This window comes from Lynx canadensis, chromosome D3 (genome assembly GCF_007474595.2).
Source record: "Lynx canadensis isolate LIC74 chromosome D3, mLynCan4.pri.v2, whole genome shotgun sequence".
Taxonomy (NCBI): Eukaryota; Metazoa; Chordata; class Mammalia; order Carnivora; family Felidae; genus Lynx; species Lynx canadensis.
Window position 1 is genome coordinate 71512668 of NC_044314.2, and position 26474 is coordinate 71539141.

The 26474-nt window shown below is 49.8% G+C and overlaps 1 protein-coding gene across 1 annotated transcript in view; it reads right to left on the reverse strand.

Annotated features, from left to right (window-relative positions):
* Positions 1-340: 340 nt before the first annotated feature.
* TBC1D10A (TBC1 domain family member 10A) overlaps positions 341-26474 on the reverse strand; it is a 31260-nt gene continuing 5126 nt past the window's right edge. The window contains exons 2-9 of the mRNA XM_030336688.1: positions 11916-12015; positions 7496-7603; positions 3901-4007; positions 3108-3222; positions 2963-3028; positions 2083-2272; positions 1822-1976; positions 341-1222 (exon numbers count right to left, since the gene is read on the reverse strand). Coding sequence (XP_030192548.1) covers positions 716-1222; positions 1822-1976; positions 2083-2272; positions 2963-3028; positions 3108-3222; positions 3901-4007; positions 7496-7603; positions 11916-12015 — 1348 coding nt within the window. The 3' untranslated portion in view covers positions 341-715. The remainder of the gene's footprint in view (positions 1223-1821; positions 1977-2082; positions 2273-2962; positions 3029-3107; positions 3223-3900; positions 4008-7495; positions 7604-11915; positions 12016-26474) is intronic.

Below are 26474 nucleotides of genomic sequence, written 5' to 3' on the forward strand. Positions count from 1 at the left end.
AGGAAGGCCCTGAAAAGACCTTCTTAAGGAGCCCCTCCCCCTCAGAGGTGGGTGGATATCAAGGCCTGGGAAGCAGGCCCCTGCTCTGCTCCAGCACTGGGCTCTAGCTCCGGTGACCCTCATCTATGGCAGCTGGTGGACATGGGGAAGAGTGGATAGGGTGAGAGAAAGTAGGGGCCAGCAACAGGACTGGCCCTGGACTTGGCATCCCCTATGGCAAAATCATTTCTAGAGAGGCCCTGGTGCTGGGCTGGGGCAAGGATGGGGGGCTCTATAGGGCACAGAGGAGATACTGAGCACAGAGGTAGCTCTCCTTCCCAGTCCCTAGTTGCACAGCAACTCTCTACACAAGCCTGTTTATTTCTGTACAAAATCATTTTTCTATTTTACACAAAGAGCACCCCACCCTTTACCCCACCCTCTCTCCTCACAACAGCACCCTAGCCCTGGGGAGCATCCCCCCAGGAGGAGGGGGCTGAGTGAGGCACCACCCATGGGTCCTCACTTCTGCCTGTCCCAGCTGGGCTGGCCCAAGCTCCACTCTGGAGAAAATAAATAAGGAGGCTCAGGCAGAATCTGTGCTGGGCCAGCCAGACTCTCTGCCACCCAGTGGCCAGGCAGCTGGGCCCTCAGTGCGTGGGCTGGCCCTCGAATGTCAGTTCACGAACCGTGTAGGTATGTGGAGACCCCACACCACAGGCCTGAGCTGCCAGGGTTACAAGTAGGTGTCCTCACTCTCCTGGGACGTCAGGCTCTCCTGGGAATGGTGGTGGGCTGAATCCTGGGAGTGGTGGTGGGCTGGATCCTGGGGAGCTGAGTCCTGCGGGGCTGAGTCCTGGTGGGCTGGATCCTTTGGGGGTACATCCTGTGGGGGACATGCATCTCCTGCAGCAGCTGCCACCTTGGCTTGACTTGGGACTGGGGGCTTGTCCAGCTGCCCACTTGCCTTTGCCTGCTTCCACTGCTCCTTCTCCTTCTGGCTCTGTTTGGGTGGCTTGGGCTTGCCTTTGGAGCCAGGGAGGGGGGCATCCGGGGGCAGGCGGATGGATGGTGAGGGTTGCAGTGTGGGCCGGGGGCCTGGCTCCGCCTCCAGGATGGCCTTGGCACCATGCAGCCTGGGCGGGGAGCAGCACTGCAGCTCACCCCGGGTCTCTTGCCAGCGCCGCAGCTGAATGAGGTGCTCACGTTCAATCTGGCGCTCTGTCACTGGCAACTCTACCACCTGTGTGGGTGGTGACAGGCAGATAAGACCAGGAAGAAACTTCCCCTCTGTCTCCCAGCCTGGTGTCTGTTCTCCCTCAGTGTCCTCCAGTCTTGGTCACTAATGGTTGACCTTAGGAATAATGGGGGTCTGGTTCCTGTGGTGATCACAAGTCCCAGAGCTGAGTGCCAGGTGAGCCAGGCACTTGAGGCCCACTGCCTCTATGGAGAAAGCTGCCCACAACTCATGAGTCCAGTTGCCCAACTATATGTCACCAAAGTATAGCCCCTGAGAGACAAAATTGCACAAAAGAAAGAAAAAAGGGAAAATAAAGCCAAGGCCATGGATGTGGTACCAGGGAAAAAGAGAGGTGATGAGTTGCAGCTTCTCTCATTCCAAAGTGGTTCAGAACTTGGGAGGCCCTGCAAACCTAGGCCTCTCTGTGACCCTGTCTTCTCATTGAGACAGAAGGATAAGGTCTACCCATATTATCCTAAGCTGCTGAGCACCAGGCCTGACACCAGTGACTCACTTTCAAGGGCAGAGCTACAAGACCCCTTCCAAAGGACCCCCATATCTCCTGCTCCCACCCAGGGGTAAGGGAAGGGTGTGGGTCATACCTCCTGGACCAGGAAGGCCTCCTGCATGATTTTGGGGCTAAGGCTCCGCAGCTGCTCGATAGTCTCATACTGGCCCTGGCAGGCTTTGAGCTTGTCAGGGGAGCCCAATGCATGTTTCAGCAGCACCAGTCCCACACGGAAGATGATCTTGACTCCTGCATGAGGGGGTGGTAAGGGGGCCTGTAAGGAATTTCTCTGGAAATAGAGGCCCCCTTGGGCTGGGTTAGAAGCAGGGGTGCTCCCCTGAGCCCAACCCAGTACCTTCGCAAAAGAACATATCCCAGACGCGCAACACAGAGCTCCAGGGCAGGGTGCGGGCAAAGGCACACATGAACCACTCTGTCATGTACAGCAGTGGGTCGATCTTCTGCCTGCTGAGGTGCTTGTGGGCCACGGGTGACACCTTCTGCAGCAGTGAGAAGAGGATCTCCCCATCCAGTTGGATCGCCTCCTGGGGACACAGCAAGGCCATGGGACCAGGAATGTAGGCTCACAGCAGGCAAGACAGAGACTACGCCCTGGCTCCCAGTACCAGGCAGGCATTCATTCATCTCTCAGGCAGCTACTGCCTGTAGGCAGCCAACCTTGTGTTGGGTGCTGGGATACAATGAAGAGCAAACAAGACATAGCTGGTTCCCCTCATGGAGCATGTAGTAAAAAGGGGCAGACAGATGAATTACAGGAGCAAAGAGACTAGGAGCAGGGCATAGGGGGTGGCTAAGTGCCCAGAATATGGCAGGACCAGGAATGCTGGATTAGCATGTGCCAGAGATCCCACCTGTCAGGGTCACAGAAAGCTCCCTAAGGGCTGAAAACTGAAGGAAAGCAGGGGTTATTAAAAGAAGGAAGGGGGTAGAGATTTAAGCCTATGCCAAGGCTGAGGCAGGGAAGAACTTGATGCACTGGTGGAACTGAGATCCTGACAACAGCCAGACGGCTTGAAGCAGGGATGGATGGCAGGGTGGAACCAATGAGTCTGGAGCCTAGAAGACCTGATCGTGTCAGGCCTTGGGTCTTCAGCCTGAAAGCAACAGAAGTCTGGGAAGGTTTTAAGCTGGGGCAAGAGTGGCTGCAGAGAGAAAGGCCTGGAGAGGCTACAAACAGCAGGTCCCAGGCCAGGTCTCCAACCACAAACACTCACCAGTTTCTCACTGTAGTAGCCAGGCAGGTACTTCTCACAGATCTGCACCAGGCACCAGAAGGCTTGCTGGGGGCAAGAGAGACATGAGGTCTTGCTGCTGGGTATTTCCTGCCCACCTACTCACCCGTCCAGGGCCTGGTGGTACCTCAGCAGGCATGTGCATGAGCAGAACAGCAGCAATAGGCGCCTGGGCCTGGCAGTATCCCTCCTCAGGTCGGTATAGGGTGTAGGCCTTCAGCACACGGAATAGGTCCTGCTGGCTGTGGAAGGGCCAAGTGGGGCAGGGAAGATAGGTGTGACTCTGCCATCCGCTGTCCTTACCTATGCCCTACCAGACCAGACCTGTCTTAGAATTTGCTCTTCTCTGGTGACCTGACTGTGGTCAGCAAGGGGTCAGTCTCCCACTGTAGCACACAGACTTTCACAAGACCAGAGGAGGGAGGCAGGAGGGCACCCCCTCCCCCAGTTTGAAAGGTGAGGGCAGAGGCTCAAAGAGAAAGCAGAGGCAGAGCCAGGCAGGATACCAGATACAAGGTAAGGGTGTGTCAGGGCTGGAAGTCTGGGGCTCTTACTCAGCAGTTGTGTCCCCTTGGCCAAGTCAGCTTTGTCCTAGGTGTCTGTCTTGGTCCCTTGGCCTGGCCTGCCTATCCTTCCCTTCCTACATACCCTCTGTGCACCCAATTATCTCTAACACTCTTTCTTACCACCGAAACTTATTTCTAGAAGAGGACCAGGCAAGCTCTAGCACTCTGGGGAGTAAATGAAAGTTGCCCCAGAGGTAAGAGGAGAAGCTAAGAAGACCCATCAGATTCAAACCAAAGGGAAACTCTAACAGTGGAGTTTGGGGCTGCCAGCTTCTGGAACTCATTTTACCCCCTCTGCACTCTGAGGGACAGGGCTCAGAGCCACCTCCAGTGTGCAAGACCCAGCCTACTCACCCATGGCCTCCCCGGGACACAAACATCTCATGGAAAGGGAACTGCCGGTGCAGGTCACGCTCAATCACATCTAGCCACTTGGGGTCCCCAGGGGACATGTCCAGCTCCTAGAAACAAGGTCAAGAGCATGTATTAGGAGTTAGGAATAGCTGCTGGAATATACAATTGTCCTGGGTACTGGAGGAGACCCCTGCCAGGAGTAATGCCCACCCAATCCTATCATGAACTGGGCCCTCCTGAAGACAAGTCAGGAAGCTCAGGTAAGGAAGCCTGGGCAGAAGCAAAAAGGCAAGGAGGGAGGGCCCTAGAAACTCTGAGGGGTGATCCAGGAAGACCCATGTGGTCAAGTGTCTGTCATAGCTGTGGCTAGAAATAACCCCTAGACACTTTATTCAGGACTCACTCAAATACCTTATGTCACATCCTTAAGATGGAAGGCTACTATCAAAGCAATAGCTACCACCTGTTGCCACTGCTCTGAGCCACCCATGGGCGTCACTGACTCTTTTCCTTAATCCCAAAAGTCCTACCATTATACTGTTCACAGATAAGGAAACTGAAGGTCAAAGAAAAGTCACTTGCCCAAATCCTCATGGTTAGAAAAATGGTAGAGCTGGGCCTGGAAGCCAGGTTGACTCAGAGCCGTTGATCCCAACTCCTCTGCTCTCTGTCTCCCTGTGCAAGTGGTGTCACCTATTCAGGGAAGGGTGTTTGTGTGTGGGTGTGGGTGTGAGAAAGAGACAGTGAGAGAGGGAAAGAGAGGGAGAGATCTGCATAGAGTGTTATGTGGAAGGATACGACATTTGTCAAACCATTAAACTCAGCCATCTCTGGGTGCTGGGGTTTCAACTAAGTTTTACTGTTTTCTTTGAACTTCTGTGAACATTTTGTCATGAGTTTTAAAAAACAAAGTATTACACAAACAAAAATCATTTCCTCATCATTTGAAATGTCCTATATTGTGATTTGCTTGTTAGTTACATGGATATGTATTATTTGTCAAAACTCACTGAACTGCACACTTAAGATCTGTGCATTTTACCCTCTGTAAATTCATGCCCCAACTTTAAAAAAAGAAAGAATATATCAATAAGAAGGAAACCCAGAGGGCTGAGCAGGGAAACAGATTAAGTACATGTTGCCTGCGGGGCTCGTGCAGCATTAGGGAAGGCCCCTGGGATGAGGGCCAGGTTCTCAGCAAACACACCAGTGGGCACAGACCCAGGCCTTGGCCTTGACTGGCAGGTGTCTTCATACAAGCTCCTTTCTCTCTTGTGCCCTCTCAGTGGGGGTGTCCCAATATTAAGCTAAAAACCCTAGGGTGCCAGGTAACTTGACATGAGAGAGTGAGTCTGAGAGAAAAAACTGATGGAATGTTCAAGGCTGGAAGGTGGAAGGAAGGGCGAGGTGCCTCCACAGAGGGCCCTTGAGCAGGCACAGAGTGAAGAAGTGGGTATACAACCTCTAGAGTCCCACATATTCTAAAGATGGGGGTCTGTGCATGTCCTATGAACTTCCCAAGTCAAGCCCAGGGCTGGATACTGTCTGAACACAATGCAGGATTGCTTTTGTCAGAAAGTGGAGGAGGATCCTACAAATTCTCCTGAGGGCTCTGGTAAGGTAGGGACCCGAGACTCCAAAAAATCAGTTCCTAGGATGTACTTGCCTGACACCTCAGCAGCCCAAAGCACTTGACCACACATGGGTGGGTGAGAAAGAAAAAAGTATAGCTGAAGGACCTATGGGGAGAAAGGGCTCTGGGAATCAAAGGCAGGTGTGAGCCGCTGGCAACTCATGCCACTACTGCAGCCTCAAAGAGAGCCTGAAGGCACTGGCACCATCATGAGGTGAAGCCAGAGAAGAAAACCGGGTAAGGAAAGGACTTGCCTGCCCAATGAAGGAGGAAGAAGAGCAAGTGTGGGAGAAGACAGAACCACAAGAGGCTGCAGAACCTTCCCTGACAGCTGAGGTTGGGGTCAACTACCTGGATCTTCAGGGGAACACAGGAATAGGTGCTGTTATGTGCTGCCACCAATAGCCTGTCACTGTACCCTTGCCTTTGGCTATCTTGTCCACAGCAGCCAGAGGGAGCTTCTCAACCTTGCTCACTTCCTCCATGTCATCCACAGGCAAAGTCCTTCTAGGTGTGCTCGAAAACTACTGTTCCAGCCCCCAGGACTGCCTTGGGGACCCACTACTCAGCTTCAGAGTATCTAGAAGGCCTTTCTGGGAAAAAGCTACCTTTTCCCACAAGCAACCCTCAAGACTCCACAGAGGTGGCTGATTCCTCTCCAGATACACTATTCCCCACACACAAAATGCACACACATGCTCCATACTCTGCTATTCACACAACACGTGCTCACATTTGCTAACTATGGAACCAGGAGTCTGGCCAGGCCAACTAAGCTCTTGGCTCCCATGCCTGTGCTCTGGCAGCCAGAGGTAACCTTGGGGTGAGGTTCCCACCACTGAGTTTTTCCCTCCATCCAGGATGCAGCCTCCTGAAATGTAAGGGATGGGAGGAAGACACTGGGAGGTAGGCTTTGGAGTTAAGAGGCTGCTCTAGTAGGACCTGGTATTGATGTTTGGTAGGACAGTCCAATCTGATTCAGAGCTGCCCTCAGCCAGACACTCCACCAAATCCCCCAGCCCCAGGGCCAAGTACTGTTAGTAAAAGGCTCTCACCCTCTTCAGGTCAACAGCAGAAACTCTAGGCTCCCCGCCCCACCTACTCTTCTTAGGGAACAGGTTTGGCAAAACAGGAGTGTTTGCTGAAGCATGAAGTATGTCAACAAAAAGCTGGTAGCTGGCAACTCTTTCTCACTGCCTGTCACCAGTCCCAAGAGGTTGGAAGAAACCCTGATGCCTACGGCCAGGTCTAGGAGGTAAGCAGGGGCAACCCCAGGGGAGCCAACTCCTGGAGAAGCTGCCCCGCCCAGGTGGGCCCTAAGAAGCCCATGAAAGAAGGGGTGTTCTTACTCTGGCAGTGATGGGGTAGGGGGCAGCAGGTGGGGAGGGGAAGGCATGCCTGCAGAGGACACCCTCTCTGGCCACTGACTGGTTTCTAACCCTTAAGGATACTGGTTTGGCTACGCCACCCCTAAGGCTGACAACTAGCAGCACAGGTGAACTGTGTCTGGCCAGCTTGGATGAGGCAGGAGAAAAGAGTTGAGGATGGGAGGCTAAGATTACTGAAGGTCCTGTGGTCCTGAGGGCAGGCCTCCAAAAGCCCAGAGCACGGAGCCCAAGGAAGTCAGGGAAGTGGTCTGAGTATCCCCTCCTGACAACCAAGAGCTGGGAGATGGCCTGCTAACCCCAAGAAAACAAAACTGGGTGGTTGACAAAATAAAGAGTTGGAATGGAGGATGCAAAATCTGTCCATCCCACTGAAGCCTGCACAGTTGGAGCTTCAGATGGACAGAGCCCCCAGGAGTCACAGGTTGAATAGGCCTGGCCAATGGGGCATTTTATGGGTGGTCCTATTGATCAGCTCATATTGCTGAGGTCCAAGTGAGTACATGGAGGACTGCTGCCATGGGTAGGGCATCAAGAGACATGGAAGGGAGGGTAGGGTGAAGGAAGGGCAACTCACGTCAAACTTTCCAGGGTTCTGCTGTAGCTTCACCTTGCCTCCTGACAAGTACTGCCAAGCACGGCCCCGCAGAGAAGGTGGGATGCCCTTCTGGCACCGCAGACGGATCTGAAAGTCAAAAGGACTGTGCTTATACATCCACCCAGGCAGCTCCTCCAGAGGCTGTGTGCCAGTCCAGCTCCTCTATTGGTGTTTGGCGGGCTTTTAGTTAGCACACTGGGCAAGCCGTAAAGTGGAGAAAATAAGACTCCCCTCCTGCTGCTACTGTTGCTACAATGCATAGCCTAGGATGCTGGTGGGGGCAGTGGGGGTGGTGACAAGTAATGACTGTAATTAGATATGCTGCCACCAGGTGATGGCAGTCTCCATGTCCCCTGGTCCAGTGATAAAACAGGTTATTTCTAAGATCTACCACATAATTCTGAATCCCCATGACCATTTTCTGGACCAAAAAATGGAACCATTCAAGTTGGAGGAGCCCCATGGGATATCACTAGGGAGGAATCTGCATGGTGCGAGGCACAGCTGCAGCTCAGGAAAGGGTAGCTTATGAGATGACCCAGAGGGAGGAATCTGCATGGTGCGAGGCACAGCTGCAGCTCAGGAAAGGGTAGCTTATGAGATGACCCAGACTGTGCCCAGAGACATGGCCTGGGCACTTTCACAGGGGTGTTTGTTTAAGTAGCCGTGTGGCCACCTAGAGTGGAAACTCAGCAGAACTCAAGGGAGATGGGAACTGAGCAGAATGGCTCCATACTTGTTTTAGTCATGAATCCTCTCTCTTCTGCGCTCCTTGACCCTGAGCTCCCATAATTACCAGCCCAGCCCAAGTCAGAGGCAGCTTTCCTGGCTGTGAATCCTGATTCCAACCCTTGCTACAATGGCATGGGTCTTTCCTATTCATAGGAAAAGTCCCATAGACTGGGAGAGGTGAGGGAGAAAGTATCTGGGATAACTCATGACCCAGAGCTATGCTCAATTCTTATGCTTGCTGTCTTTAAAAGAAAAAGACTGGGGCGCCTGGGTGGCGCAGTCGGTTAAGCGTCCGACTTCAGCCAGGTCACGATCTCGCGGTCCGTGAGTTCGAGCCCCGCGTCGGGCTCTGGGCTGATGGCTCAGAGCCTGGAGCCTGTTTCCGATTCTGTGTCTCCCTCTCTCTGCCCCTCCCCCGTTCATGCTCTGTCTCTCTCTGTCCCAAAAATAAATAAACGTTGAAAAAAAAAAAAAAAAAAAGACTTGTGTGTCAAAATCCAGTTTGAAAAATCATCTTTTACGAATGGGAAAACTGAAGACAGAGTGGGAAAATATTAAGGTCACACCATAAGGAACCCACTACTTCCTATACCACACAGGCTAGGGGGATCCAGCCCCATGAGCTTTCCACTTCACTGGCCTCATAGGACTAGTTGGGAGATGAGCTCCACCTGGACTTTGGGACAGAATGAGACTGAGGGCAGCTGCCCTGATCATCCTCTTTGACCTCAAGGCCAATGGTCAAGGATGATAAGACCAAAAGCAGAGGTACCAATCCTATAGAATGGAGGTGGGGGTACTGACCAATGACACTCCCCTCAACCCCTGCACTAAGCAGCCTGGCCTGGGACGGAGATGGGAGCTCAGGGCACTGGGAAGAGCAACTGGATATGAGTTTGAATCCAGCACTGGATTCAACCAATCAAGTCTCATCAATAGTTAAAAACAGAATGGTAATACCCAGGATTCTATTAGAAGGTTGGGAAAATGCCTAGAATGGGGCTTGACACACAGTCTGTGTTTAATAAATGCCTTCCTTTCCACCCCTCCATCCCAGGAAGATGCCTGACACAGAAACCCCAGGGGCTCCTGCTCACACCTAACTTTCCCTTACCTGGAAACCCCCTCAAATAGTCCCGCTGGAATCTCTCAGAGGAGCACAGAAGGCCTAGCCTTCCTGATGATGAGCACAAACAAGAGAAAACTTTCCAAGGGTCAGAGAGTATCAAGAACCAGGAAGGAGACAGGCAGACAGGCAGGAGGCAATGGGGGAAGAGCAGAGTAGCTGGTCATGAGAGCTAAGCTGGAGCTTCTGGGACTGCTTGCAAAGGGGGGCAAGGAAGGGAGTGGAAGGGAACTGCCCCAGACTCTGGGAATAATAGTTTCCTGCTGTGTGGGGCGAGAGTCTCCTTAAGGAGTCCACTTGGTCTGAGAAGGTTTTGGCAAAGGGATATAGTATGGCCTAGAGCCACAGGTCCTTTGGGCTCTCCCCAGGGCCAAGCTTAGCTGACCTAAGCCAGCCCCCACATCATCACAGCCCCCTGTCATAGTTGGCCTGCCACAGGGGAGCCCAGGAATACCTTCAGTTCATTAAGGCTCTCAAAAAGGCCCTGCCCTCATTCAGGCCAGAGCTGGGGAGGTGGGGATGGAGAACCAGGAGTATAGCCATCTTTTCCCACTCTGGCCTCTGGAATCCTCCTCAGCACAGAGGTGTTAGAGATGGCAATTTCTACCTGCCAGCCTTAGAGAGGAGGCAATGGTGGGGATCAGAAAAGAAAAAGCAAGAGAAAATGCTCAGCAAACAGAAAGCACAAGGGTTATTATTCTCTGACGACAGCTGAGTGAGGCCACACCCTGCCTGCTGAACTCTGGGAGAGCTAGGCCACAGTTTGAGCAGAGCCCTACAGGGGAAGACAGCATTCCAGCCACAGCCTTGCCTCCCTACAGGGCCTGGACCCCCTCCTGGGGACTCAGATTCCAAGTCCAGGAGACGTGTTGGGTCTGGACCCACTTCCTGAAGCAGGTATTATCCTTCCTGTGCCATGACTTCCTGACCAAGGGGAGAGCCCAAGCCTGTGCAGCCAGACAGGAAGAGATCCTAGGGCCAGTGTGACCACAGCTGAGGTGGCAGGAGCAGAGAGCAGTGAGCTAGGGCTTCTGGGTAGGATAGGGTATAGCCTCTTGTGGTGGCCCCTGCTGGACAAGGGGAGCTCTTGGCTTCCTAACCACAGTGCCAGGGAAGCAAAGGGGAAGAGGAAGTGGTACTGCCTGCTCTGCTGAAAGGATCTTCCCAAGGCTCCCTTCTGGAATCCCCCATTTGCAAGGGATACTGGGGCAAGAAGGATCCACCATCCCTGCTAGTCACTAATCACGAGATTGGAGAGGGATCTGAAGCTCAGGGTAAGAGCCTGAGGGGTAAGGAGGGAGGAAAATAGACTCCAGAGTCATGCATGACACAGTTGAGAAGAGCTGTCTTTAAAAAAAAAATTTTTTTAAGAGAAATGTTAATAAGCAAAAAATGAATGCTCCAAAGCCTACATAGAACAGCAAGAAAGAGCCTGGGCTAGGTGTGCCTCTTCTCCATAGGCACAAGGCTTTGCAGTCACCAACTGATGGGAGCCTCCCAACATGACTGTCATTTCCATTCAACCAGGGAAACTGAGGGTGAAGTGGCTCACACAAAGTTGCACAGCTAGCCACAGGCATGAAGAGGGGAAGGTAGTGGGGCTGGGCCCAAGCCCATATATGACTTTCAGGCCTGAGATTTCTGCTTGACCCTGCAGCCAGCTATGCCAGCCTAGACCAGACCAGCATGTCAGGTGATAAGAGCAGGACAGCAGGTTCACTCTGTGCAGTGGGAACTTATGCAGAGACACCCTGGCTATGAAGTTCTGGACAGGTCTCCACTAGGCCAAGGAGTAACTAGATCCTGCCCAGGTATCCAAGGGCACCAACACACACATTGTGCTAGGCTACGATGTTCCTATGGGGCAATAGAGCTAGTGTCTAAAGAAAGACCAATTAGAAGAGGGCCAGAGGGTACTTTCATTTTAATAAGACCATTAAACTGCGAGGTTACTTTTCTTTGGCCAGGAGGCAAGAGGGAACTCATCAAATTCATCTAGAGGGTGGTGATGAAGAATGAAGGTACTAAATGTAGATTGCCTGGGTGCAAATTTTGATTTTGTGTGTCATCCATAAAGTAGGGGTACTACTGCTACCAACCTCACTGAAGTGTTATAAGGACTACTCAAGTCAAGTGTCCAGCACACTGCAAATGTTCAACACATGTTAGCTATTATTAGTATTATAAAGTCCTCCCTGATAGGTAGTAAACGGCAGTAAAAACTTCTCCCAAAAGAGGGCTGGAGGAAAGCTACCTATAAGGGCTTTTGGCTAAAAGTGGCTTTGAAGTTTGACTCCAGGACAAAGTTCTAGGTGAGTCTGAAGCCATCTTGGAAGATCAAGTAAAGACTGGTCCTTGCCCTCCAGCCAGCTTCTGTTTCCTTTTCAGAGCTGGCAGACAGAGACACTTAAGGCTACTGGCAGTTGGAGAAGGCTACTGGCAGTTGGCTACTGCTCCTCTAAGCTGATACAGTTCCTCCTTCTTCCTTTTCTTCTCCAGGCTGCCAACTCCCAGCCCAAGGCCCAAGGCCAGGCCCCTCACCTTTTTGTGCTTCTTGGCCATCCATTTGTCCCAGTTGTTGAGCATGTCCAGCCACTTGGACTCCCTCTGCCTCAGCACCTCCAGGGGGACTTCCTCTAGCCTGTGGAGCAAAGGGTAGGACCTGTCAGAAGTGCCAAAGGAAGCAAAGGCCCTGGCTTAAGCCCCAGCCACCAGCCTTGTCAGGCCTTCATTCCTACCCATCTTCCATCCCTGCTGTTCCCTTCAGGGCTGCTAACTCTTGAACATGCTTACACAGACAAGAGGGAACGCTGCCTCCTCCCTAGAAGGCACAGGCCAGAGAGACACCAGGTTAAGTGCCCACTCCCCCAATGTGTCAAGGGGCCAGGGGTCACTGTGCCTCTCTGGGGACAGAGGTCTGAGTGCGTGCATCTGTGCACCAAAGCAAAGCATTCCTGTCCTGGGTCTGTCTAGATAAATAAGTCTCTTAGGGGGCCTGCATGCAAGGTGTAGAGCTGGATCAAAACAAAACAAAACAAAACAAAACAAAACAAAACAAAACAGTCAAACAAGTACATAAATAACATGCTCACCTCTTCATTCTAGCAAAACTAGTTATTCATAGTTTCCACAATTATGCCCTGGCCCTTTCCCACCTCTCAACCTTGCTCATGCCAGTGCCTTTGCTGGAAGAGACTCCAAGTTGTCTCTACCTATCAAAATCCTACACATGCTTCAAATCCTCATCAATATCACTTGTATTTGTACATCTACTAACTGAGCAGCTATCACAGCTGTGCTAGCATTGTTCTAGGTCCAGGGCTTCTGGGCAGGCTGTGAGGAAACACTCCTTTGACTAGAACAAAGTCCTGGCCTTCATGGCATTGACATTCTACTGGACTCTGAATGCCCACTAGAGTCAGTGGCAGAAACACTGGGCATGGAGACCCACCCTAGGCAAGAAGATCAGCACCGGAGCAGCTGAGGCAGGTTGGGGCAGAATCCCTGGCTTAGCCAGAGGGTGCTTCAAGTGAGTAGGCTTCCTCTAAAAAGTGACTTCCTGAGAATTCCTGAGTTCAAATAACTGAGGGGCAAAGAGGAGGAGACTAGCATTTACAGAGTGATTATTCTACATATGCTTTCTTATTTAGACTACAGAGCAATATTGATAAGAAAAAAATGAAAAAATGTATGTGTACACCTCTGTACACACACATACATGCTCTCTTTTTATTTTATTTTTTAAGTTTACTTATTTTGAGAGAGAGGGAGCATGATGGAGGAGGGGAAGAGAGCAGGAGAGACAGAATCCCAAGCAGGCTCCCCACCATCAGTACAGAGCCTGAAGCGGGGCTTGAACTCACAAACACGGACATCATGACCTGAGCCAAGATCAAGAGTTGGACGCTTGACTGACTATGCCACCCAGGTGCCCTACATACATGCTGTCTTCTTTTTTTTTTTTTTTAAGTTTATTTATTTCTGACAGAGAGAGAGAGTGTGTGAGCGTGAGCGGGGCGGGGGGGGGGGGCAGAGAGAGAGGGAGACACAGAATCTGAAGCAGGCTCCAGGCTCTGAGCTGTTAGCACAGAGCCTGATGCGGGGCTCAAACTCATGAACCGTGAGATCATGACCTGGGCCGAAGTCGGAGGCTTAACCGACTGAACCACTCAGGTGTCCCAAGCTCTCTTCTTAAAATCATTTTTTAAGTGGTAGATTTTGACTTTCTTATTTTTAACTTTTTTTTTTTTTTCAATTAAAAAAAGTGCTTGATGTTATTTAGAGGTAAGATACCCAGGGAGGGTATCTTGCTCAGAGTCAAACAGCAAATCAGTGGAAAATCCCAGAATCCAAGTTAGATCCTAGCCAAGAGCCTGCACTCAGTCCTGCCTGACCTCCCAGAAAAGAGTGCAGGGTCAGAAGCACTCAGGCAGCTGGGAGGAGGCCCTTAGGAACAGGACATAATGGGGCTAGGGCTTGGCCCAGGCCTTGATTCTCTAACGGAAGGAAATGCGCTGCTGTGACTTTTACTGGTTGGAAGAGCAGAGGGAGGGGCCTTGGCAGAGCAGAGGCCTCCCAGACACAAAAGGGCAGGTCTTCTTTATGCACTTTATTCTGGGGAACTGCACAGGCCTGAGAGCAGCTTTGGAGCTGAAGAGCTGAGGAGGAAAGGCAGTCTAGGGCAAACTTAGCCCCCTCAACACACTGACAAAAGTCATTCTCCTCTTGAACTGCTGACTCTCTCCTCACCACCCAGAGGCAGAACCAGGGTGTGAGGACACTTCTTTCCTTTCCTTCCTCATGGGAGAAAACCAGAGACCACACCTTTAGATCAAATAAACTGACAGATGCATGTCTCCAGGCAACCCCTAAACACCCAGGAAACGGAAACCAAAGGCCCAGACACCACAGGGCATGCTGCCTCCCACCACCTACAAAGCACTAGCTTATACAAGTCAGGGGACGAGGCTTCTGGTTAGCTAAATGAAAGGGGATGCCCACACTGTGTTAACAGGAAGTTTTGGCAGTTGTGGATGTGGATAATATTTGATCCAACCCCTCCACTGAGCAGATGAGAAAACTGAGGCTCAAAGAGGGCAAGGCTTTTGCCTGAGACTATGTTTCCAGTGAATTCCCATGTGATTAAATACATGCCCATTTGATACCTCAACCCTCCAGGTCTTTGTTGATAAGATCTGATTGCAGGGCCTCAGAGATACCCATTCTCCCAATTGCAGATACACAGGGGAACACATTCAAGTTCAGTGTTCCTTTAAATGATGTCAGATAACAGCTTTGGCAGTTTCAAAGCCCCAACATCAAACCTCAAACCGGAATTTCAATTGGTTACAAAACAAACGACCATATTTCCTGGATTCTACGACGCTACTGACTTTAAGCTATACCATTGATTTGGCAAGATCTTCTCAGAAACAAAAAACCCACCACTACTTGAAATGTACATGTCAACTGAAAGATCTGCTTTGACTTTTAAAACCTTAAACTGGGAAAACTTTGAGGAAATAGGGTCATTTGAGTAGCTTCTCCTCCAATAGTAGAGGAGTTTAAGCCACCTGGAGATGGTGAAAAGGAAGACCACTAGAGGTCTGGTTGTACCCAGAACTCACCACACCACATGCTCTCTAACTGCAGGTAGATTTCTCTCTATGCACAGGATGTGCTCCTGAAAAGTTGCAGGCTATCCTTTTTTTAAAACCAGAAAGTTCACATATCCTTTGGTCTAGTCAGTCAGGATCTTAAAAGGTATCTGATCAGACTGCTGTCTGGTATAGGAATCCCTTCTACAACAGGTAAGCTGCTTGCCCTCTTCAGACCTCAATTTCCCTACATGATTAGAATGATCTGCATTGTGAATTGATCCTCAAAGGAAGCCCAGAAAAGAGCCATGAGATGAAGATAGAGTCAGGTGTGTCCCTGCAAACGGCATGATGGTGTAGAGGCTATCTGAGGTGGTTTCCTCCTGACAGTGGAGGGAGAGCATGAGCCAGTTTCTAGTGACAAGGAAGTTGACCAAATGGCCAGTTTAAGGGATCAAACGGCCCACTGGGGATGTTTCAGGTCTCAGAGCTTCACTCTCCCTTCAGAAAACCCCTCTTTCTTTCAAGTGGCTTGAGGGACTCTCTGCAATCAAAAGAGCCTAATGAGGAACAGTCTCTAGTGGCACAATCTATGCTGGAATTCTGCCAGGGATGGGTCTCATTATCACCAGGTGAAGCCACCCTATTGTTGAAATTTCTAGTGCTAAAAATTTCCTCCCCCTGTAATGCCAAAACTTTCCTGGCACCATCTATCTATAATCTCAACACCCCTTTTAAGGCTACACACATCTCAGCCAGATCAGTCTCATACCAGGCACACACATACTTATCCCTTGTCACCGACCCATCCTTACCTAGAATGCCCCTTCTTCTCCCCTCTCCAAGTCACAGCAACCCTTTCAGGGCCCAATATAACAATACAAATCACAACTGCAACAATACCAGCAGCAATAGTAGTTACCATTTATACATCATTTTCTACTTACCGATTTCTTCCTAAAAGTGTTATATACATTTTTATCATGTACCTTTCATAATAACCCTACCATAATATCATTCTTTTAATTTTCCAGAAGTAGAATCCAAGACTTAGTAAAGTTAAGTGACTTACTTAAGGCCAAATAGCTGGAAGAGACAAAGCTGGGACTCAAATCCAGGCCTGCCTGACTCCATAGTCCATGCTCTTGACCCTTGTACTATAGCCCTCTGGTCCTATAGGTCAAGCCCTCAGCCTCCATCCACATGGCCTCCACACTTGCTCAGATCTCATTAACTGTCCTCCAATCTGAAGACTTTTATCTTGACTTAGAATACCATTTCTCACAAGTTTTAAAAATGAGACCCATAATAAGAAATACATTATATATTGAGATTTATACACACACACACACACACAGCTGAAATACATTTTATGAAATAATTTACTTTTTTTAAGTTTATTTTTTTTATTTTGAGAGAGAGTGTGTGCATGTGCACACACATGTGGGAGAGGTGCAGAGAGAGTGAAAAAGAGAATCAATCCTAAGCAGTCTCTTTGCTCCCTCATTGGGCTTGGCACTCAATCTCATGAACCGTGAGATCAAGACCTGAGCCAAAAACAAGAGTTGGATGCTTAACTGACCGAGCCATCCAGGCATCCCATAATAATTTATTCTTACATGCACTCCAAAATTTTCAGTTTAGTTTTATATTATTCTATTTTCTTCCTTTTTTTTTTTTTTTCTTTTTTGAGAGAGAGAGAGGGCACAAGTGAGCAAGAGCAGAGTGAGAGAATCCCACAAGGGGCAGAGAGAGAGAGAAGTAGGGCTCACCTGAAGTGGGGCTTGTGTTCACCTGAAGTGGGGCTCGAGTTCACCCAATGTGGGGCTCAAGCTCCCGAACCGTGACGTGAGATCATGACTTGAGCCTAAGTCAGATGCTTAATGACTGAGCCACCCAGGCGATACCCCCCCCTTTTTTTCTTTTAATACTGTCCCAATCCCCTAAAATTAATTTCAGCAGTAATTCACTAATAAATCAAGACATGAAATTAACACTTCATTACACCTTGCTCATATTGCTTAGCACTGTCCCTCCCTAACTAGACTGGGTCTTGAACTTCTGTAACTCCCACCAAGCACCTCACGGGTATTCAACAGTGCCTGCCTGCTTTTCTCCATGACATCATTACTTTCACATGAATTGCCTTCAGGTCTACAAGCCACTGCTGCCTACAGCAATTTTATTTGTGCCCCTAATAGCTCAGTGAGGTGGAGCCCTCCTTAATTAATAGATGATTTACTATTTCCACTTGGTCCATGAGAGATTTGACCCAATCAGAGACGTTACATGACTTGGGCAACGTCACAAAGGTAATAAGTTAAGTGGCAGAACTAGGGCTTCCCCTCTGCCACAGTGACTCGTGTGCTGTTTTGGACTCCCCTGGGAAGACTATGAGGAAATCAGGCTATTCTCCAGATGCCACTGTGGGGATCTATCTCTAGTCCCCAAGCCCCTGAAGCCAGTCTATCCCCATCGTCAGTGTTCTGACTGCCCCAGTGAGCATCTTGCCCACTCCTAGTAATGCTCAGGGAAGTCAATATGCTGGATGGGCACAGGTTCCAAGCACAACCTCAGTTGGAGATGGCAAGCCTGGGCAATGTACTGTTTGCCAGCCACCCCTCCTGAGGGAGAGAGGCACAGAGGAGACAAAAGTGGGCAGCCAGGGGGATGACTCAGACCAGATTCTGTTGGGCTCTCAGGCTGAGCTAGGCTTAGCGGTGTTATGCCAGGCCATGGCCCAAGGCAGTAGTAACACTCTGCTGACCCTGTGCTCTGAAGGCTCCCAGTTACCTACTCTTTTCTCCAAACTCAGAACTGGAAGTTTCCAAGAACTCAGAGGAACAAGACCAGTTCCCAAGGCTATCAAGACCAAAGACTGGGGCTCTCTCCGCACTTGTGCCTTCTGCCCAAGCACACCTCAGCCCTTCTGGCTGGCAGTCAGCCAGGTATGGTGCCCATGCCCATGCCCCCTTTATCCGATGGTGGAAGATAAATCTTGGTCCCAAAGACCCAGTGCAACCTCCTCCTTCAAGCTTCACTCTTCAAAGAAGCCCAAATGAAGAGAAACACAGCCTAAGCAGAAAGCCCAAGGCCACAGATCACAGGATTGTTCCTCATCTTAAGCACTGGAGGCCAGCTAGGTTATGGAGCGAGTGAACAGAGTGGAGATCTTGAGGCCAATCAACTTCCAGCTCCTCCACCTGGGAAACCATGGACAAAATACTTGTCCTCCCTAAGTCTTGACTTCTTCATCTTTAAGTGGGACTATAATACACACCTCAGATTTTACAGGGCTGAAACAAGCCTGATGAGTGGACAGAAAATGGTAGCTATTAGGTGACTGATATTTGCAGCTAACCTAGCACTTTCATATCCCATTTGTCATCTGACTGGTCCACATATACAGCCACATACACATGCAGCAGGGCAGGATTATGCCCATTTAACTATGAAGCAATTAAGGTCCAGAGAGATTAAGTAATTTACTCAATGACACAAAGACTGTAACTCTTGGCTTCTGATCCCAGCTCTATCATTTTATAGCTGCCTGAAACAGGGCAGGCTGCTCCACTCCAAGCAGGTTCCCCACCTGTAACATGGGGGCACTGCCACCTCCTTAGAGGGCAGCGGTAAAGATCACAAGAGGTAGTAAGAGCTGATACATTTCCAGCATTGGCCATGTAGTAGCTCTGCCAAGTACTACATATGCACACAATTCCCCAAGGAAGTAGCTTTTATTATCTCCATTTAATAGACAAGAAAACTAAAGCTCAGTATGGTTGAGTAATCTGCCCAAGGTTACACAGCTTGGAAGTGGAGGCTGCCACTTAAGCACTAAATTATCCAATAAATATAAAATGTCTCACCACCTAGCCTCAATACAATCTAAAGCCCTCAGTGCCTGTCACATTCTCTTTCCTCTTCTTTACTACCAATAGAGAACCACTACCCTCTGTGCTGAGAACGGTAGAAGTGAGCAACAAGGAAGTGTGGAAAATTGGGAAGTAGATGTCCAGAAAGAGCATAGCCAATGACAGACCCAGTGACAAGGGGGGGGGGGGGGGGCGGGCTCCCTTCTCCCAGAGCTGGAAAAAGTGAGGATAAACAAAAGGCTGACCTACTTTGCACACTGGGTAACAACCTCTGGAGTTCATTAACCTAAGAGTTGGTAAGGACTGCAAGTATAAATAGCTTTTATGCCAGCTCCATAATAACTGATGATAAGAAACTGGAATGCAAGAGAGGGTGGGTTGGGAGGGTACAAATGGCTGACAGTCCAGGCTGGAAGGCCTGTGAAATCACCCAGGGGGTCTACTCCTCCTCAGAGAGCCAGCAAGGCCTATAGCCCAAAGGGTAAGTGATTTGCCCAAGGCCATGCTGTGAGTCAGTGTGGAAAAGCAAGATGGTCTGCAGAAGCCTGGCACTCCCTCCTGCAGCCTGGCAGCCACTGGTTTAAGGGTAGGGTAATGTCCAGGCTCTCTGTCTGGGTGAGAGTCTGGCTTGCTTCACTCTCCCCAATTCCCAGTGCAAGCTAGTTCTGGGTCTGCTTCCCTTTCCCATAAGGAATTCCCTGGCTTTGCTCCTTCTAGCCCTGGGTCAGTGCACAATGGTAAACAGGTTCTCTCCACCCTTCACTGGCCTTGGGCCTCTGCCCAGCTCTCCACTCTGTTCAGCTCCACCCCTCTTGACGTCAGATGGAAGAAATGGTTCCTTTAGGCACCAACCTTGCTGGTTCCAAAAAGCAAGGAATCCCCACTTCCTCACCCAGCTAGGGAAAGGCACAGACCACAGCAGAAACCTCCAGGGCAGCTCTCCCTGACAACTGCAGAAAGGTATGGAGACTATTCTCAATAGACTTCCCTTCCCCAAGCCTTCACCCTTAGCAGGCTGAGTAGTGCTTGAAATTTCCCACTGGCAACTGGGTTTTCAGATCACAATCTCACTGTGGGCACCCAGGGGCCATCCTGACTCATGTATGGGCTCCTTAGCCATCCTTACCAAATTGCTAGATCTTACTGATAGATTTTACCAAATTAGTTTTGACTCACTGTTTATATAAGGCCTTTCCTCTGCTCACATTCCTTCAAGGCTCCCTACTGCCCTCCTTGTCCAACAGAAACCTCAGGTCCTCCTATTTCCTCTAAACATCCCTCTTCTTTCCCCAGCCCTATCTCTAGGTGGCCCTCTCTCTGAACTGGCCTCCCTCACCCCTACCCCCACTCTAGTTCAGTCCCACTCATCTTCCAAGGCCTCATTCAGAACTCCCTCTCATGTCTACAAAGCCTTTCCTAACTACTCCAGGGACAAAACACAATCAGCCCCTCATTATATTCCATACACATTTCTCTAGAGCTTGTGTTCCAGGCCCTGAATCTACAAAGATGAATAAAATGCAGTCCTTGCCCTTGAAGAGGTCAATCTGGCAGAGGAGACAGATGGGTGAGTAGAAAACTAGCACACATAGAAGTGCTATCACAGAAGCATGTAGAAGGTGCTAAGAAACTGCAAGAAGCCCCCAGGGTGGTGCTAGTGGTTGGTGGGGGGTGGGGGTGGTGTTCAGAGAAAGTTTTTAAGAGGGGGCTGATTTTTGAGATGGTCTTTGAAGGGTGACAGGAAGTAGCCAGGGTGAGAAAGGGGAAAGGGCACACCAGCCAGAAGACCCAGTATGAGCAAGCACAAGTTAACAGAAAAGACCACGGCTTGTTTGGGGAATGTGAGCAGTCTAGTGGAGCAGGTACAGCTTCTCCACCCGAATATCCTATCTGCTCTGCTGAGGCAGCATTCCGTGAGAAGGTCCACTCCTGGAGGGCTCTGCCCGTCTCATTCTCCACAGTGTGTTCTGGGCCTAGAACAGAGCTTGGTTTTGTTGGTGCCCAATAAATGTGTGTTGACAGAATCATTAGCTTTGTGACCTCGGGAACTCTGTGTTTCAGTTTTCTCCACAGTGAGATGGGAATACTGTCCCCAACCTTGAGATCAGGTGGGTAAAACACAGAAAGTGCTTCATAAAGAACATTCCCTCTCTGGCCTGATACCAGCTCTGGATCTTCCTTGAAGCCCAGCACAGGGTTGAACAGATGTGCTTAATGACAGCCTTTTACAACATTATAATTCGAATATTCAATTAATGCAACTGAATGTCTGTTAGAGCACTTACCAGGCACTTGCTATGCAATAGACATGGTGCTCAGCACTTAACTTACATTATTTCATTTAATCTTGACAACAGGCCCATGAAATAGGTCCTCTAATTATCACCGCCTCCCCTTCCACAGATGAAGAAACAGGTTTTCAGTAAGCCAGTAACTAAGGTCTAGGGTGAGCAGAAGACAGCCCTGGGAGATGAATCCAGACCCTGTTCTTCTTCTGCTCTGTCACTCAACTCCAGCACAGAGTGCTAACCACTAGGCAGGGTTCATACCAGCCTTGATCCCAGGGAACTTGGAGCTTTGTGGACTCAGAGCCATAACTGTGTGGTGTTTGGCAAGTCACTTTACCTCTCTGAAATTTGGTATCTGCTTCTGTGAAATGGAGATTATGATGAACTGTATCTCACAGAATTAAATGGGGGCAGTGTCAGTGAAAGCCTGGTCCACCATTCAGGCTCCTCTGTGAACTGGCATTACCATGTGACTATGCTGGGAGGGTGGAGGAGGTCACCCTGAAGCAGGACAGGAAGCTCAGGATCAAAGTCTACAAGAAGCACAGAAGGAGGGTGGTAGTAATTATGAAGCAAATTCTGATTTCTTCCCCAAGTAACTGCCACTACCCAGGAAGGCTGAGGTCCCAGGCAGCACTATGGTTACATGCTTTGAGGTGAATCTTTCAGGAGACCCATCTTTATTCTCACTTCTGCTTGATCTTCACAGTCCAAAGAGAAGGAAGATCAGGCCCTCCAAGTCAGGGTCACCTGAGGACTCTGTTCCAAATGACTCAAAGAGGAACTGATGGGGGGATTCCCAGTCTGCCCTGGCATGCCAGAATGCTCCAGACCACAAGCTGAGTGGGACTGGCTCCTCTGCCCACCACTCCCAAGGGTGGTGGGCAGAGCACATAAAGAAATCTGGATCTTCACACCCATATTGCCTTGCTGTCTCACCATTATGCCAAAGGCTTGAAGTAAACCTCAGAGGATAATTCACACTCGAATTATAAGAGCCACCCTGTACCTTTATTTTGTGACAGACACTGTGCTGGGTGTTTTACCAACATTAGCTCTCTTAATCCTCATAACACCCCTCTCTCCCAGTGTCAACACGGCCTATTTACCTTAGAGAGGTCACATGACCAGAAAGTGACAAGAGCCAGGACTAGAAGTCAGGTCTGCCTGTGTCTTAAACCCAAGGGTCAAATTTAGGTTCTCCCTTTTTGTGAAACCAATACAGAGAGGTAAGGGAAAAGAAGCAGCATCCTCCAAAAGTGGATGGTTGGAAAGGATCGTTTCTGGACATACAGAGTCTAGGGCCCAGAGTGCACTCAGAAGGAACAAGAGCTCTCCACACTATGTTTCTGGACCCCCTCACTAGCCAGCTGTTCCTGCCTTGTCTTGGGGTACATATGAGGGGCTGTGCGTGGAGATCTGGGACAAGAAGTGCTCCATTCATCACAACAATTCAAACAACTTGAGAGGCCTACTAGGAGAAGCACAAACACTTGGGGCTGAACTGAAGTTCTAAAGCTGAGACAGGGAGGGGCCAGAGAGGCCACACACTGGCCACCAGCTTTGGTAAGATAGAAAACTGGAAAAAAGCAGTCCTGAGTCCCAGGCCCAATTCCATTACTTGCTCAGCTTTGGTTTCCTTGGCTGTAAACGGGAAAATAAAACTTAGCCTACCAATTTCCCATTGCTCCTATAAGGACTACTGTAAGGCAATGGGAATGAAAGCACTTTGCAGACTAAAGAGCTAAACAAATCAAAGCATCCTTTGATTTGATTATACTCCCTAAGACATGAGGGCCACTGGTCCTACACACAAAGAGAGGTCCTCCCACAAGAAGAACAGAGCATGCTGAAAGAACTGGCTTCTGTGGGCTGTGCCATAACGACCCCTTGCACTTGCGTGATACCTCATAAAAAACTTCTCAAAGCACTTTTCATATACTCCAAGTTCAGTCTCAGAATATTAGAAGTGAAAGAGCTTTTCAACATCATCCCATTAAAACTGCCTTAGTTTAGGGGTACCTGGGGGGCTCAGCTAGTTAAACGTCCGACTTCAGCTCAGGCCACGGTCTCATGGTTTCGTGAGTTCAAGCCCAGCATCAGGCTCTCTGCTGTCATCCCAGAACCCACTTCAGATCCTCTGTCTCCCTCTCTTTCTGCCCCTCCCCAAGCTAATGTACATGCATGCATGTGCTCTCTCTCAAAAATAAACATTAAAAAAAAAAAACTACCTTAGTTTATATGTGGGGAAAACTGAGGCTTAGAAAGATTAAGCAAATTTCTCAAGGTCACACAGCTAGTTAGGGATCCACGAGGCCCAGGACTCAGGTCTCCTGACCCCTGTTCAGTAGTCTTTGTTTATGCTATGCTCATAATCCACTTATCTCATTTGATCCTCACAATCCTTTTGTACACAGGCCATGCCTTTAACTACCTACTGAACGTCTCACTTCCCTGCTAGGCTGTAAGCCCCGGGAGGGCAGGACCAGATCTGCATCTCCTGAGCCTAGCACACAGCTGTACACATAGTAAGTGCTGGGTGAGAAACAGGGAGCATCAGTCCCATGATCAAGTGAGGGGATGTGCCTAAGTCATATACCATAACAGTCTGAGGTAGAGCCGGCATTAGTGCCTTGACTCCTGTGCCTCATTCAGAGCCTTTTCCGACTACTAGCCTAAACCTATATTTCCAGCCAGAATCTTTAATCTCTGAGAAATGGCTGCTGATGTCCCTAAGTGCTAAGGGGTTCACCTTCTAATAGGTACTGGACTTATTTCCACCTGTCCCATCTGAGGAACCACCTCCAGGAACAGAATAAAGACATGAGGTTGAGGTCAAGCCAGCCCTGGCTGCCATCTGCCTCCCCTTGATCAGTTTATCTATGCCCAAACCCCCAAACCTACCCTCTCCAGCTGCACACTACCCTAAGGCTGGTTTTCTATGCCCTTAGGACTTACTCCTCTCTCCTTGGAGAGAAGTCTGGCTCTCCTTGCCATCCAGTATGTTTACCGGGCAGAGAACACAAAGCTCAGTACCACTCACCCCACCCCCTCCCAACCAGGCCAGCTAACCCGCTCTCCCACTGGAGAGAGACAAAGAACCCCTTGATGTGTCCTGGGCATGCCAGCCATGCCAGGCACCTTGGGGAGCCCAGGGCTGTGACAAAGCAGAGTTAGCAGCAGCCCACTGTCCACTTCACAGGAAGGCCACAGCTGGCCTTCCCTCCCTGTGGCCAGAAGGCCCCAGGATGGGTTCTGTGAGAGACTAGGGCCTCTTCAGCTTATCCTGAGACTTCCCAATTCCCCATCAGTCCACACAGCCTGCCAGGCACCAAGCCCTACTGATTTGCTGGTCTCTTCATCCTCACAGCTCCAGACATCTTCCAGGCCTCTCCATAGCCCTTTTGGGCTGTCCTGAGCTCTCTCAACTGGTCTCACTGCCTGTGGTCCAGTTCTTCCCTATGCCATCTTCCACACCAGCACCAGACTGACTTTGATGAAACACAGGAGGCCTCAGTCTGACATTCAAGGCTAGGCATGGTCTGCCCAACCTACTTTCCTAGCCTCCCCTTGCTTCACATCCACCTCCTGCCTTCTGCTCTTCTTGTCACCTCTCTTCTTGGCATACCACGTTTCTTAAACAGCTGGATTTTGGTGGGGGGGAGGGGGTCTTGTACATAGGTCCCCTCCCACCCAGTGAAATGCCCTTCCTTGCTACTTCTGAGGCCTGGATCAAACGTCACTTCTTCCTGGGCTCCTATAGATGGAGCTGGCTATCTCTTCCTATATATTCCAGAGCGACCACACACCTCAATTATGGCCTTTATTGCTCAACATTGTAATGATTTATTTGTGGTTCTATTTTCCAACAAGTCTATGAACCTCTTGAGGGCAATAAGACAAAGATGCCTTTGTTCAGTTCTGAATCCTTTGTTCCAATCACAGGGGCTGACAGAGTAGGTGCTCAATAAATGTTTGGTAAATAAGCTCACTACTAAGGTGGATAAGCTGGCAAAAGTAAGCCTTGGCTTTCTCTCCCAGACTCCTGAGTCTGCTGCTTACTTCCCTACCTGAGGAGCAGTAAAGAGCTAAGCTGTGACAGCCTCTTAGGAGCTATACAGGGCATGAAACAGAGTAGGTGGGATGAAGAAGGGAAAAAGAAAGGTGAGATAAATAAAGCCAAAGTTGGCAGCTACCCTGAAATCCTGGATAGGAGGCTTCTAAGCAGGTGAAGCATCAGGAGCTTTGGTTTGCCAGTGGGGAGGACAGGACAGCTTTCCCTCTGCCAGGGAGGTTCCTTGGGCCCTGGATAGCAGATTTGTCAGGGGCAGACAAAGCAGCTAAAGGAGGCCTCCTCCCCCTGAGCTGTGCTGCCTGCAGGTTAAAGTGATCAACTAGGGCACTGACAATGAGTGGATGATGGCTGGGTTCTGCTCTGGTGGGCAATGTCTCCTGGCCTGGAGGCTCAATTGGCTTGGAGTCAGGAAGAGAATGGGCACTGACATATAGGGTAGCAGTGGGCTGAGTATCAGAAGATCTGGGATCCCTCCTTAATTTGGCTCCATTGTTAACTGCAAGGCTGCTCCAACCCTCAGATTCCTCACCTGTATGGGGAGCATAATCCCTGCCTAATCTACAAAGAAACAAAGGCACAGACTGGATATCAAAGTCAGATGACCATTAAGCAGTATTTTGGGGTCAAGAGCAATGCAGTGTGGACTCTGGCCTATGGGAGGACTAGACCAGGCCAGTCTGGTCATGCTTTCAGGGCCTCCCCAAGGATCTTTCTCACTGGGTCTTTCTGTGATTTGGCTGGCTATGGACTTAAGCTGTACTGAGACTCACACTGCCCTCCACACCAGGTTGGAGAGGTAGCCAAGTTCCTGCTAACTCCTGCTCTGGGTGTGGGGGCCTCTGGGACTAGTGAGCACCTGTCATCTGCCTGCTGCCACATTAGCAAGGCTTAGTCACTGGATTTAGCATTGAGAAACAGGTTCTAGTCCTAGTTCTGCCATTTACCAGCTGGCAAACCTTGGGCACTTTCTTCTCAGATCTTTGGTGTGTTCATCTATAGAATGGAGATATCCATCTCTCTCCGGGGAAAGTGAGTGTGCACCACTGGTTAGAGTTCACTCCTCCCCGCAGGAGAATGGACCTCACTGACACTCATCATCATATCTAGAGATACAAATAGAAAATGAAAAGACAGGACCACTAGCCACTCCAGTCTTAAAAAGAAGCAAGAACAGGGGCACCTGGCTGGTTCAGTCACAAGAGCATGCAACTCTCTTGCATGACCACGAGAGCATGATCTCGGGGTCATGAGTTCAAGCCCCATGT